The sequence below is a fragment of the Pyrus communis genome, chromosome 2 (genome assembly GCF_041283825.1).
Source record: "Pyrus communis isolate YQ-2024b chromosome 2, ASM4128382v1, whole genome shotgun sequence".
Taxonomy (NCBI): Eukaryota; Viridiplantae; Streptophyta; class Magnoliopsida; order Rosales; family Rosaceae; genus Pyrus; species Pyrus communis.
In genome coordinates, this window is record NC_142566.1 from 24,097,655 (window position 1) to 24,111,371 (window position 13,717).

A 13,717-nucleotide genomic window follows, 5' to 3' on the forward strand; every position below is an offset into this window, starting at 1 on the left:
ACTGCCCTCGAGACTTTCCTCCCTTCGACCCCCTAGAAAATTATTTTTGTATCTGCTCACTTTTGTTATTAATATAATGGTATTTATTCTTGCATTTCCCACGTGACTGGATAGTACTTTTTTAAAAATTTTCCATTAATCGGCAATTTGTGAATTAAACCGGTCCGATCTCTAAGATGATATGCCCTATTGCCGAGAACTTTATGAACAATGAATGGCCCTTCCCAGTTCAGCGACCATTTGCCAAACCTGGGGTCTTTAATCCCAACAGGCAACACCGTTTGCCACATTAATTCTCCTTCGCGAAACATTTTCTGTCTTACGCGCTGGTTATACGCTCGCTCGGCAATTTTCTTCTGTGCTATTAACAAGTTGCCCGCGTCGATCCGATTTTCTTCTAAGTCTTCTAATTCTTGTCGTATCGCTTGACTATATTCGATACTGAACAAACTACTCTGCTCGATTACTCGTAATGAGTTTATACTCAACTCGACTGGTAACATAGCATCGTGTCCATAAGTTAACGCGTAAGGAGTAGTTCCAGTGGCCGACCGGGGTGAAGTTCGGTATGCCCGTAATGCTTCGTTTAACTTCAAATGCCACAGCCCAGGCCTTTCTCTTACCCTTTTTTTGAGGATGCCGATCAACACTTTATTGCTTGCCTCAGCCTGCCCATTTGCCTGAGGGTAGTATGGTGTAGATTGCTCAAGTCGGATATTCAGACTTGCCGCGTATTCCTTAAACCTGTCGGCCGTGAATATGGTGCCATTGTCGGTTATGATCATTTTTGGCACGCCGAATATGGTCACAATATTTTCCTCTACGAAATTGCATACCTCTTTGGCTGTTAATTCGGCATATGACCTTGCCTCGACCCACTTAGTGAAATAGTCAGTTGCTACTATTATCCACGCGTGTTTTGCCGCCCCCGACGATGGCGTGATTTTGCCAATTACGTCTATTGCCCATCCCCTGAACGGCCATGGTTTAGTAACCGAGTGGAGTAATTCGGCCGGGGCTCTCTGCACGGGTCCATGAATCTGGCATGGTACGCATCTCCGTGCATATTCAATGCAATCCTTTAACATACTGGGCCAAAAATAACCGTGTTGTCGAAGCAACCAACGCATCTTTCGTCCTGATTGGTAAGCCCCACAAATTCCTTCATGTACCTCGGTCATTGTTTGGGCAGCCTCGTGTGGGCCGAGGCACAATAGTAATAACCCGTCCTCACCCTTGCGGTATAATTCATTTTGGTATGACACATAATTGGTGGCGAGGACCTTCGTTCTTCGGTCGTGTTTCCTATCGGGGTTATCGAGGTATCGTAGCATCGTCTTTCTCCAATTGTCTGGTTGCACCTGGACGGCACATACTTCTACGGGGTCTCCTCGTTCTAGTAAGGATGGGAGCGACATCACCCTTGTGCGTATTAGGTGCGTGCATTGGAGAGTTTGCCGATTGACCAAGGCTGGGTACGATCGCAAGCTTGTGGGTGTTACCCGGCCTCGCTTGCCCCCCGTGAGTTGTGCTCCGGAGGCGATCTGGGCGAGTTCTTCGGCGTCCGTGTTCTGAATACGCGAAATATGTTCAAATGTGATCCGTTCAAACGACTCAGGCAGGTAGGTAGCGACCATGTGATAGGGCGCTAAAGTATAACTCATGCAACGAAACATGTCGTTGAGTTGGTTAATCACGAGTTCGGAATCACCGAGGACGAGAACGCGGGATGCTCGTAAATCGTGTAGAACGTGGAGGCCGATGATGAGGGCCTCATATTCGGCCTGATTATTTGTACAGCTGAAATCCAACTTAAGAGAAAAATACCAGCGGTAGTGGTCGGGTGACTGAATGGCAATACCAACACCAGCCGAGGTCGAAGTATTGGAACCATCAAAATACATAGTCCAATGGTTATCACGTGTTGTGATTAAACCGATGTCGACGTCGCCCCCCTCAAAACCATAAGGGGAAGGGTGTTGGGCTAAGAAATCGGCGAGAGCTTGCCCTTTGACGGCCTTTTGGGGTACGTACTGTAGGCTGAACTCGGACAAGGCGAGCGTCCATTTCTCAATTCGGCCTTTGACAATGGGCCGAGTGAGCATGTAACGAATCACGTCTTTTTGGGCGATGACCTGTGTAATATATGGGAGCATGTAATGCCGAAGTTTTGATGCGGCGAAAAACAAAGCTAAGCAAAGTTTTTCGACAAGTGAATAATTGAGCTCCGGCGAATTCAGATTACGGCTGAGATAAAAGATAGCTTGTTCACACCCTACATTGTTATCTTGCGCGAGGAGACAACCAATGGATTCAGCGACTGCCGAAATGTACAATTTAAGGGGTTTGCCGCGACAAGGTGGAATTAGCACGGGTGGTGTGGAAAGGGCCACCTTGATTTGCGTAAATGTCGTTTGATGCTTTTCGCACCATTCAAATTTGTCGGAATCCTTAAGTTTAAGGAGCGTAGAAAATGCCTTCATCTTACCGGCCGAATTGGCGATGAAGCGACGGAGGAAATTTATCTTCCTGAGTAATGACTGGAGCTGCTTCTTTGTTGTCGGAGGTGGGGCGCTAATGATTGCGCGGGCTTTATTTTCGTCGACTTCAATACCGCGATGGTGCACCAAAAACCCTAAGAAATTACCGGTCGAAACACCAAAGGCACACTTGGCCGGGTTCATTTTGAGATTATTCTTGCGCATGCGAAGGAACGCTTGCCACAAATCATCCAGATGCGTTTGGCGGCGCTTAGACTTTACCACCACATCATCGATATAAACTTCGACGATTGTACCGGTTAAGTCGTGGAATATCGTATTCATGGCTCGTTGGTATGTGGCACCAGCATTCTTGAGGTTGAATGGCATGACTACCCATTCGTAAGTACCGAGTGCCCCAGGGCAGCGGAAAGCCGTCTTGTGGACATCGGCTTCAGCGATAAAGATCTGGTTGTAACCGGCATGACCGTCCATGAAAGATAGCAATTCATGATTAGCTGCAGCATCAATTAACAAGTCTGAGATTGGCATTGTATATTCATCCTTGGGAGTGGCCAGATTTAGATTACGGAAATCGATGCAAATGCGAATGGCTCCACTTTTCTTTAACACCGGGACGATATTGGCCAACCATTCGACGTACTGTGCGGTCCTAATAAACCCGGCTTTTAGAAGCCAAACTAATTCGTCCTTGATGCCAAGTTGTACTTCGGTCGAAAATTGACGTGGGGGTTGTCGAAAAGGCTTACACTCGTCCTTGATGAGTAGCTCATGCTCTACAAGGTTTCGATCGAGGCCTGGCATTTCATGATAGTTCCATGCGAAGCAATCTCTAAATTCCTAGAGTAATTTACGGAGCTCGACCTTCATAGACGGTGGGAGTAACGCGTTGATAAACAATGTTCGAGGATCATCGACTGTGCCCACATTGACTTCCTCCAATGGGTCCTTAACCTGGGGCCGATTGTCTTCGAGTTCGACTAGTGCGGCCTGAACCTTATCAAAAGATAGAACGGGGCCGTTATCCGCTTCGGCCAAAAATTTGATTAAGTTGATGCCGGAATTTGGTTCCTTGGCAATGGTGTACCAATGGGCCAGCAGACGTTCCATTGTCAATGAAACTGCGGCCTGACGCCTTTCTTGCTTGGTGGTATCAATCATCGACATTGGTGAGTAAATATGCCAAGCCAAGTTTCGCCGAATCCTGTTGGACAGTCTCAGCCCCGACCTCAATAACTTTCTGTACCGAAATTCTCGTCGGCCGCCCATCCTCGTTAAAACCTTGGAGGGTGATATAGCCGACGTGATCATCGTAATAGCGAGCCTGAATCATGTTGGTTTCAAATGGCTGATTATCGGCTGGGTGTACTACGACCGATTTGTCATCCCAAAAAATGAGGACTTGGTATAGTGATGAAGGAATGAAACTAGTTTGGTGGATCCAATCGCGGCCAAGTAATGCGTTATAGTCGGTCTTTGAGTCAATTATAAAGAATGTCGTCATGTGGTGACGACCGGCAATGCTGACTTCTAACGGGAGCACTCATTTGGTCTGGGACTTATCGCCGATGAAGCTGCTCATAGTTATACCTGACGGGATGAACTCTTTATCAGAACGGCGTAAGGCCTTCATGGCGGACATCGGCATAATGTTGACTATGGCTTCACAGTCGACAAACACTTTAGAAATGGGAAATCATTCGATATGAGCCGTGACGTATAACGGCTTTAGATGTTGGAGATTAACCGAGGGGGAACATGGGAATAATTCAGCCAAAGCTGCCTTAAGGTTGTCTTCGTTTCGGACTTCCCTATCGTCGTCGTTTGCGACGAAATCCACTTGTGTTGCTTCCTCAGCAACTACGTCTCCGTCCAAGAAATTTGACTGATAGGTACTTGGTTGGAACTCAGCTGGTAGGACGTGGACCATATTGATCTCCATATGTTCGAGGACCGAGGGACCCATCGGATCGTGGTCGTTGTTTTCCGTATAAGTAACCATAGTAATAGTCGGCGGAGCATCCTCAATCGAACTTTGGAGTGCCTCGGTGTGAACCGGCATCTGAGGCGTGTTGACCGAGTCTAGCTTATTTTGGCTGTTTTCCTCGACCATGTTTACTGCTGAAGATTTATCTTGGTCCTGCACTTTACGGGCTCGTTCTTCATAGGCGATACGGGCATTCCTCGTGTCTAGATATGCATCCAACCGCGCTACCTTTTTTTCCTCATCGGCTGTGAGGCCGAAGAGAGATACAGCCGAGAAAACTTCAAAATGATATCGCAAATGCTGAAGGTCTTCGAGAGAAAAGGGTAATTCGGCGGCGTCAATATCCGTGTAGGGATCGACCTCAAAACCAAGGACTCGAGCCTCCCGTATATGTTGGAATCTAGCTTTTATCACTGGGTCGGAAGTTTTCTGGATAATTTGCTCGGCATCAGGGCAAGTTAGTGCTAGGTCGAGGGCTTCCTGACACGTATTGGGTAGTCCGTACAAGTCATTGGCGGAATATTTCTTATGAAACTCTCGCATGTATTCCAAGGAGTCACCGAGGAATGGAGGGTGCAGGTTGCGTCGTATTTTGATGAATGGTTCGAGCGGTGGTAACGGAGAAAGTTTCCTTTCGGCCTCTTATCTAAAATTCTCGAGACGAGCTCTCGTCTCCCCAGGCCGGAGAAGAAGCTTGATACGTTTCTCAGACTCTTCAATAGTGGTCTCAAAGTCGGGAGTCGCTACTTTATTCCCTTCGAGTGACTCGGTCATGATAGTCGGGGTTGGCCGTTCACTAATGCTTTCCAAGGCATCTTTTAGTTGCCACCAGTTGGCAGGGTTGGCCTGCACTTCTCGTCGTCGAGCCATGCAAACTATCCGTTGGCGACGACGTTTTTAAGATTTAGACAACGCCATATATAGGCCAGTCGGAGAATTGTAACTGTACCAGCGTTGATCCGGTGTCCTGGGTGGTTTGAACGTTTTTCGATCGGCTGGTGAGCACGACCTGTTGGCATTGCGCGAGTAATAATCCTCGTTATAGAAAGGTACGTCAAAGTTAAGACGCCGCCTGACCGGGGCCTGGTCTTTTGGTCGTACCTGTGGGCTGAGTCTCTCAAACACTTGGCGTCGTGGACCATTACCAAATCCCCTTGGCAATGTTGTATAGGTCATAGATGGTGGGCCTAAAGTTGGTGTCGAAGACGTCTTTTTCCTAGGTTCGACTGGTGTTTTACAATGGTCGCATAAAACCACTGATTCATGAGTTTCCTCAGAACTCGACCCCGTCATAGCCTCATCGATGGGTGGCCCCGAGCGTTCCGCTGGTGGTGCATTTGAAAATAAATCAATCTTCAGTCGTGGTTGACCATTCTGCTTACGGACATGCTGCACCGGGCCATATTCGGCCTTCCCTTTTACTTTATTTTTAGGGAAATGAGCCTCTACCATACCAATTGTTGTTGAGGGGAAAGGATTGACGTCGACCACCATCTACTTCTCCGGGAATTTTAACTTTCCTTTCTCGATCCAACTTTGAATCGTGTCTTGGAATGCAACACAGTTATTGGTTGCATGTTTATTAGAATTATGATACTTGCAGTATATCTTGCCCTTCAATTCGTCGGCCTTAGGGATAGTGTGCCCCAGCCAAAGTTTGATGATTTTTGCTACCAATAATTGATCGAAAATTGCATCGGCCTTGGTGATATCGAAAGTGTATACTTTCAATGTTTTACTTATTTCCTCGGCGGCCGAACGGGTCTTGGTGTCTTTGGGACTAACTTGAGCTAACGTCTTGTAGACATAAGGTTTATCTATTACTATCTCGGCCGCGTCCACACTAGCATATTGAGGATCCTCGTTTTCGGCCAATGCATAGCTAACTGTGGGATTCTTATACAACGTTCCCCGGGATTGTGACTTTGACATCTTATCTTCTCGGAGCAGATAATCATACTGCTCAACGTGTTGAGCAAGTTCGTACATATCTTGAATATTTGCCCCTAGAAACTTCTTTTTGTATTCCACGTCCAAACCGTTTAGGGCGATCCTGACAAATTCCACTTCGGGGAGAGGTACTCGGCACCAATTCCTGGCCGACTTAAACCTTGTTAGGTATTCCATTGGAGATTCGTCAGACGCTTAAGCCATCCTGGCCAACGATGATACGGACATTTCCATCCCCGGCTGATAAAATTGTTCATGGAATTTCTCGACTAATTCTTCCCAACTCTGTACGGAGTTGGGTGGGAGATTAATGTACCAAGCGAAAGCTGAGCCTGTCAGTGAAAAATTAAACTGCCGTAATTTATAGAAGTCACTATTGACGTCTCCACACTGCGCCGTGAACCAAGCCATATGTTCTAATGAGGATAAAGACGATTCTCCGACGAAAAGACTGAAATCAGGGATCTTGAAACCTCGTGGGTATTCAAACCTCTCTACATAAGCCGGGTATGGATGGATGAATTTTGGAAACTTCGGTCCCTTCTTTAGGGCCGAGTCAATCATTCTCTGGACCTCGGTCATGTTTACGGAAGCGGTTTCTTCTCATTGGTTTGGTCCATCGGATCTATTGCATGGTCTGTGTGTCGTTGTTACTTCGTATTGCGTCTAGTAAATCATTCATCTTTTGACCAATCGACTGCTCGACCTGTAAATACTGTTCATCGAGTCGTCTCCGAAGAAACAACCTAGGTGGTGGATCAGAACCCTCCCCACCATCGTCGTCGCAATCTTCCATTATTCATTCAACGAACATGCCTGCTGTTTGGTTAGAGACTTCTGAGTTGCGAGGTTGTCCGCCGAGATAGATTTCATTCTCTCGGCGTGTCGCGCTTGTGGCCTCGGGCGGCGCAACAATGATCGGATTTTTTGCCGGGTGCAAATCCTGCCCAAGGTCTTGCACTGGTAAGTCAGCTGTTGACTTTCCCATGATTGTTTTCTTCTTTACAGACCGTGTCTCAATGGTCATGAACTCCGAAGGTCTAGCACAATGGTCCCACTGGGCGTGCCAAAATGTTGACTCTAAAAATACAAAACCTACGTGGCGCGCAGGCCGAGTAACTAATAAGCTAACTACGTCATTCGGTTGAATGCGGGGCGTGCCAACTTGTCGGCCAAGCTCGGCCGAGGAGTAAAATTTGTTGATGTCGCGTTGAGCGCGTTGTTGACTTCTTTATCTTGTGACTGCGACCGAGGAAGGAACACTCTCGGTCTTTGGGTTCTAAAGCCTGAAGACAAGGCTACTAATTCTGCGAAGTTCACAAATCGTCGGAGCCCGATTTGGTCACTGTGGTTATATTCGTAAGAGTATAGGCACGTCGAATCGAGACCAAACTATATGGACACAGGTACTCAAATGTGATGTATGTCTTGATGGTGAATGTAGTTCGGCCGTCGGAATGCCGAACTCTGAAACTCACTTGTGAGTATCCAATCATAAAATCACTCGGCGTCCAGTACGCCGAATAACGCAATTCGTAACACCTTACTACACCGAGAGGGCTAGCAAGGTGACCTCTACCAACAAGGGTTCAAAAACCCTTCTCGGCCGAGACTTAGATAGGTAACCAGTCGGCATTGACGCAGTGCTGTTTATCCAAACTGAAGGTGCTTCTCGGTCGGCTGATTATGCGGCAACAGTGCTGTTTATCCAAACTGAAGGTGTTCGCCGGGTGCCTCCACAATGCTGTTTATCCAAACTGAAGGTGTGTCGGCAGAAAAGAAAAGGAAAAAATCTCAAGGTATTTGAGAAGCTTTGCGCAGGGCAATTGTATGTTGAATTCAAGCTCCTTCTTTGTTGCATGATTTCTTGTATTTATAGCACCCGTTCCTTGAGACCGAATCGCGCCCTTATCTGGATTGGGAGTCCTTGTCCCATTCCAACTTTACTTCGAACAAACCCACTCCCATTAGGACTTTGAACTTTCCCCTTTTCCGAGGCTTTATTCTTTGCTGACCGGGAATTCTGGTTGCACCAGGACTTCCTCGACCTTTTTGTTTATCTGGAATATTCCTTCTTAGGATAGGACTCGACCGACCCTGCTAACTGGCCCGGAATCTATCAAGCAACCCATAGTAGTTGACATAGCTTTGGGCCGAGCCCAACCCTATGCTCGGCCCAACAATATTATTTCGGGCCCAAACAATATCATACTAATCTCAAAGTAAACCCTAGTACTTGGGTATCACCGGGAGTACATCCTTGTGTGAAAAAAAATGAAAAAATATGGCAAAATAAAAAAGCAAAATGAACAGGACTGACCTAAAATTGAATAGCAGCATCCAACGTGCATATAAGAAAATCTGAGGAAAAGTTAAACAAACAGGTTATGACGTTAAAAGCAGACAAGCATCTCAAATCAGGGCATATATATGGAATGAACTACTCTTGATTTAATCCAAGGCTCAAGTTGTTTTAGGTAGAGAGACTTCATTTAGCCATCTCATCAATCAGGTAGTGTCATCCCTCCAACCAGTAGCCACCGGTTTACCCCGATTGCTCTTTGAGGTTGTGTTACCTTCTTATACATTGTTATCCACTAAATATCAAGGTTTTTAGGCTCCGCTTTTAAATAAATTTGCTGCAAACTTATGCCCAGTTAAGTTGGCTAGACTGATATGCCCCTATTTCTGCACCCGATTTCGAATTCCACTCCCATAGTTTAGAATAGGGTGTTAATTTTTTTTTTATTGACGTATATTCATGATCATCTCAAGTGATTTCGTCTATATATGATTAGAATGAATTAATTATCTAATGCAATTTTTCACTAGAAATTGATCAGTCTTGACAGAATCTTTTGCTACATAATCAAGATGCCGTGAACTCATGGTTTAATACCAATGTAGAAACACACCTAAATGACGTTAACTTCAATTTCATTGCTGTTAATAATGAGGTTATTCCTGGTTCCTTGGGAGGGTATGTCTTTCCTGTAATGAAGTATCTACAAAAAGTTCTCCACGATTAAAACTTAGCGGTATTAAGGTGACAACTGTTTTGCCCGGAAATGCCTTACAATCTTCCTATCCGCCTTCGAGTGGTGCGTTCACATCAGAACAAGCAATGTTAAGAGTGGCATTCTTTCATTTATCCGCGAAAGGACCACCCCTTGTGATCAACGTGTATCCTTACTTCGCCTATGCATCAGACCCTACGAATCTACTCTTGATCTCTGCACAATTTACCGCAACTAGCCCCTTGATTGGGTCGTGAGCTGTTACAACCTGTTTGATGCCATGGTGGATGCTTTATTCACGGCAATGGAGAAAGCTGGAGGGTTGATGTCAGTGTTGTGGTGGCGGAGAGTGGTTGGCCTTTGGACGGGATTGGAAATTTCACCACTCCAAAACTTGCTGGGACATATAACAGGAATTTTGTGAAGAACAGAACCTCGAAACAGGGACACCAAAAAAACTTGGTGCTTACGTTAGAGGGTACATTTTTGCCATGTTCAATGAGAATCAGAAACCTAGTGGTTCTTCAAAAAAAAGTAACCTAGTGGCGTGGAGCAACATTTTGGACTTTGTTATCCTAACAAGCAACCTGTTAACCTTTAAGAAAACTTATGTATCCATCATGTAATTAATAAAGAGAGTGCATGATCTTGAAATTTCTCTATAACTTTTTCCAATTAGGGAGGGTAATTGAACTGGTGTGCGCAGGGGAACCGCAATGCCCCGGCCAACTAGCACCTACTACCGGACTAGTCACAGGGATCAAACTCATTACATATATATATTCTCCTCACCATTTTAATTTTTAAGGGAATAGTACGATATTCGTTGATATGGTGAATGAAGAAGCAAAAAGAGGGATGTTGTGCATTTATTCAGACCTGGATAAATATCGTCATCGGGATTCTTATCATCATGATAGATTTAATTGTATTGATTAGAAAATCATTAAGTATAAATGCAAAAACTTGAAATTTATGGAAGGAGTGAAAGAAATTTACGAGGGCAGTCTTGTTCATTGTCAAAGCAATCAAAGAAAAAGATATACCCGTGCACTCCAAGAATCAACTCCTGAATCATGTATTGGTCTTTAATTCTTATAACTTTGTCTTTATTCAGTGTATCTGCTGCTGTAAATTGCTTGAGTTTAAAGATTTAATCCCTGCCAGGTCAAATTTTGTAATTATAAAGTCTCTTCTCTCTGAGATAAAAAATATTCACAAAAATTCTCAGCCATTTCAATTGCGCTCAGTAATCAGAAAGTGATGGCAGTACTGCATTGGATTGCACTCATTTTATCCTTTGTAGCAACCGTCCACAACCATATAGGCCTCATCGAAGCTTCGCCCAACATAGGTGTTTGCTATGGAATGATAGGAAATGACCTGCCTTCTGCACCAGAAGTGGTTAATCTCTACAAAACTTACGGTATTGGGAAGATGAGGCTCTTTGATCCCAACCCCTCAGCACTCCAAGCACTGAGAGGGAGACAAATCAATGTCACGCTAGGCATTCGTAATGAAGACTTACCAAATTTAGCTGTTAGTCAAGATGCTGTGAACTCATGGTTTGCATCCAATGTAGAGCCTTACTTAAATGATATCATCTTCAACTACATTTCAGTTGGTAACGAGGTTATTCCTGGTGCCTTGGGTGACTATGTTTTGACGGTAATGCTTTCTCTACAGAACATCCTAGATGAAAAAAATTTGGCCGGTATTAAGGTCACCACAGTTGTGCCAGGGTCTGCCTTGGGAGTTTCATACCCACCTTCGAGTGGTCAGTTTACGTCCGAGGTAAGTAGTATTATGAGTGGCATTGTTCCATTTTTAGCGCAACGATCTTCGCCCCTTATGATCAACGTGTACCCTTACTTTGCCTATGCATCAGACCCTGCAAACATTCGGTTAGACTACGCTCAGTTTACTGCGACAAGTCCCGTGGTTCAGGATGGAAGTTTGAGCTATTATAACATGTTTGATGCCATAGTTGATGCATTTTTGGCAGCAATGGAGAAAATAGGTGGTGTTGGGGCTAATGTGGTTGATGTGGTGGTGTCTGAGAGCGGTTGGCCTTCAGATGGGAACGGAAATTTCACCACTCCAGAACTTGCTGCGACATATAACAAGAACTACATGAACCACATAACGTCGATGGCAGGGACACCGAAAAGACCTGGTGCTTACATTGAAGGGTACATGTTTGCCATGTTCAATGAGAATCAGAAACCTAATGGTGTGGAGCAACATTTTGGACTTTTTCATCCTAACATGCAACCTGTTTACCCTGTCTTTTAATTCATAAATTAGATATTATCCAAGATCAGGTTATGCATCTTTCTATTCTTTCTTTTATATATTAATTATAAAGATTTAGTTTAACATATTTTGTAATTATAAGATGACTGAATATATTTGCGATTATTCAGTTTGACTCACTATTTATTTAAGAAAATCAGTAAACACTCTTTTTAGCCTCTCACACTTAAAGTGTGACCCTTTTTCATCTCGGTTAAGTTTTCTGTAGCTTAGCTTGCATGTTTTATCAGTTCAGTTACATTTAGGAGCTCTATGGCTTGAATGTAAATGCATATACAATATTTCCTTAGTATCTTTGCATCGATGTGAACATTTCGAGTAGGATTTTGGAGTTACTTTGCCATCCCAGAAACTCCTCGAGTGGCATCTTAAGAGTCTGTAGTACATCTGTTGCTGAGCCAATTTTTCTATATCATGCCTCGTATTTGAGGTTCCTCAGTTGCTATTTCCTTATATCGTTGATTTTCAACACCGTCGCCATGATTCAAACTATACATTTGATACTTATCCTTTACTAGATTGTGATTAACTAGAGGGAGGTGGAGTGACATATGAGTAATTCAAATTGGAAGCATTGTAATGCTCATGCAATTTTCAGCGGATAAGATGGATGAACACTACCGGCTTATTTCTTGATTGACACTCATTCGAGCGAGACGGTAACCATTCTTCAACCACAACATGGAGCTCTATTTACATTGCACCAACTCTAGCTTAGGGTTGCAAAATCCTGCCTCTATCTAAATTTCGGTTTCAATAATGTGATTGGAAATCACAAAATCTGTGGATTTTACATTTCTTTATTGTGTTATTTATAATTAAGTCGTCCCGATTTAGGGTTTGCTCATTAAGTTGAGTGTCTTTTGAGAGTGGCAACGGTTTTAAGGAATGTTTGTTCCAATAATTATACAATTAAGAAAATACATTCAAATTATGAGAATAGATATGCTAAACATAGAACCATATCAAGTCGGATTTAGTAAACATTCTGATATACTAAACATAGAATATTATCATGTTTTTTTTTTTAACAAACGATATTATCTACACTAATGAGGTGGAAGAGTGGCTAAGCCTCATAATATGCTAGCAATAATGTGGTTCAAATTCGCCTTTAGCGAGAATTGAACCTAAGACTTCTCACTTACAAGTGAAAAAGAATATTACTATACCTTAGTACTAAGTGGCTAATTTTAAGTTTTACATACTAACATTAAATTACAGTTCCCAACGATTACACTAATATACAACATTGTCCTATATGGGAAAAAAAAAAACTCTACAGTCGAGCAAGGCCAGAACCTACTTCTCACACTTAAATCATGGTCACTGCTCTCATATGAAATGGCACCGGCCACCATTACACCAACCCTAATCTACAAAATACGAACACGACGAATCTGATGTCATATGGATGGCTAACTGGAGAGTTTCGTCGACAGACCCTTGAGTAGCTTCCACTACACCAACCCTAATCCTTTATTAAAATTTGTTTCTAGGGTCTTTCTCAAGAATATCCAAATAATCATAGCGTTAACTATAATCTATTTTAGTTTGATGTAGGAGATGATGTTCCAGGGCGACGGTTGTGTGTCATATGCCAGATGATAGAAGGCAATCCGCATTCATTCCTTGTGGGCATCTGGTTTGTTGCCAACGCTGTACGTAATGCATTAGCGAAAAGTTCCTATTTTACCAAAGTGCCCTATTTGCCAGCAAGAAATTCTCGTTGCAGCGCGAATATATATGAATCTTAGCATCAATTTGCATTTCTTAGGGTTTAGTGTTAGAGTTCCATAAGTTTCGGTAATTTTCCCCCTCATGAAGTAAATACTCTTGTTTTGTGTATTTACCTTCTCTAGTTGCATCACTTTCTTTGATCTCATGGGCTATAAGCGTAACAAAATAGCACTGATGACTGCTAGTTTTGGGAACAGTTTTGAACG

The 13,717-nt window shown here is 43.7% G+C and overlaps 2 protein-coding genes and 1 pseudogene across 2 annotated transcripts; 2 read left to right on the top strand and 1 right to left on the bottom strand.

Moving 5' to 3' along the window:
• Positions 1 to 229: 229 nt before the first annotated feature.
• On the bottom strand, positions 230 to 3,032 carry LOC148698795 (uncharacterized). Its single transcript, XM_088679050.1, has 5 exons — positions 2,763 to 3,032; positions 1,698 to 1,847; positions 1,503 to 1,571; positions 624 to 1,283; positions 230 to 256 (listed from the first exon to the last, which is right to left on the bottom strand). Exons 1-5 carry the CDS (start codon positions 3,030 to 3,032, stop codon positions 230 to 232), a joined length of 1,176 nt encoding a protein of 391 aa, XP_088535176.1.
• Positions 3,033 to 6,748: 3,716 nt separating this feature from the next.
• LOC148698796 (putative glucan endo-1,3-beta-glucosidase BG4 pseudogene) lies at positions 6,749 to 10,056 on the top strand (annotated as a pseudogene).
• A 650-nt stretch (positions 10,057 to 10,706) lies between these two features.
• LOC137748459 (putative glucan endo-1,3-beta-glucosidase BG4) lies at positions 10,707 to 11,750 on the top strand. The gene has a single exon (XM_068488612.2). The coding sequence runs from the start codon at positions 10,719 to 10,721 to the stop codon at positions 11,748 to 11,750; it is 1,032 nt and encodes a 343-aa protein (XP_068344713.2). The 5' UTR covers positions 10,707 to 10,718.
• Positions 11,751 to 13,717: the final 1,967 nt, after the last annotated feature.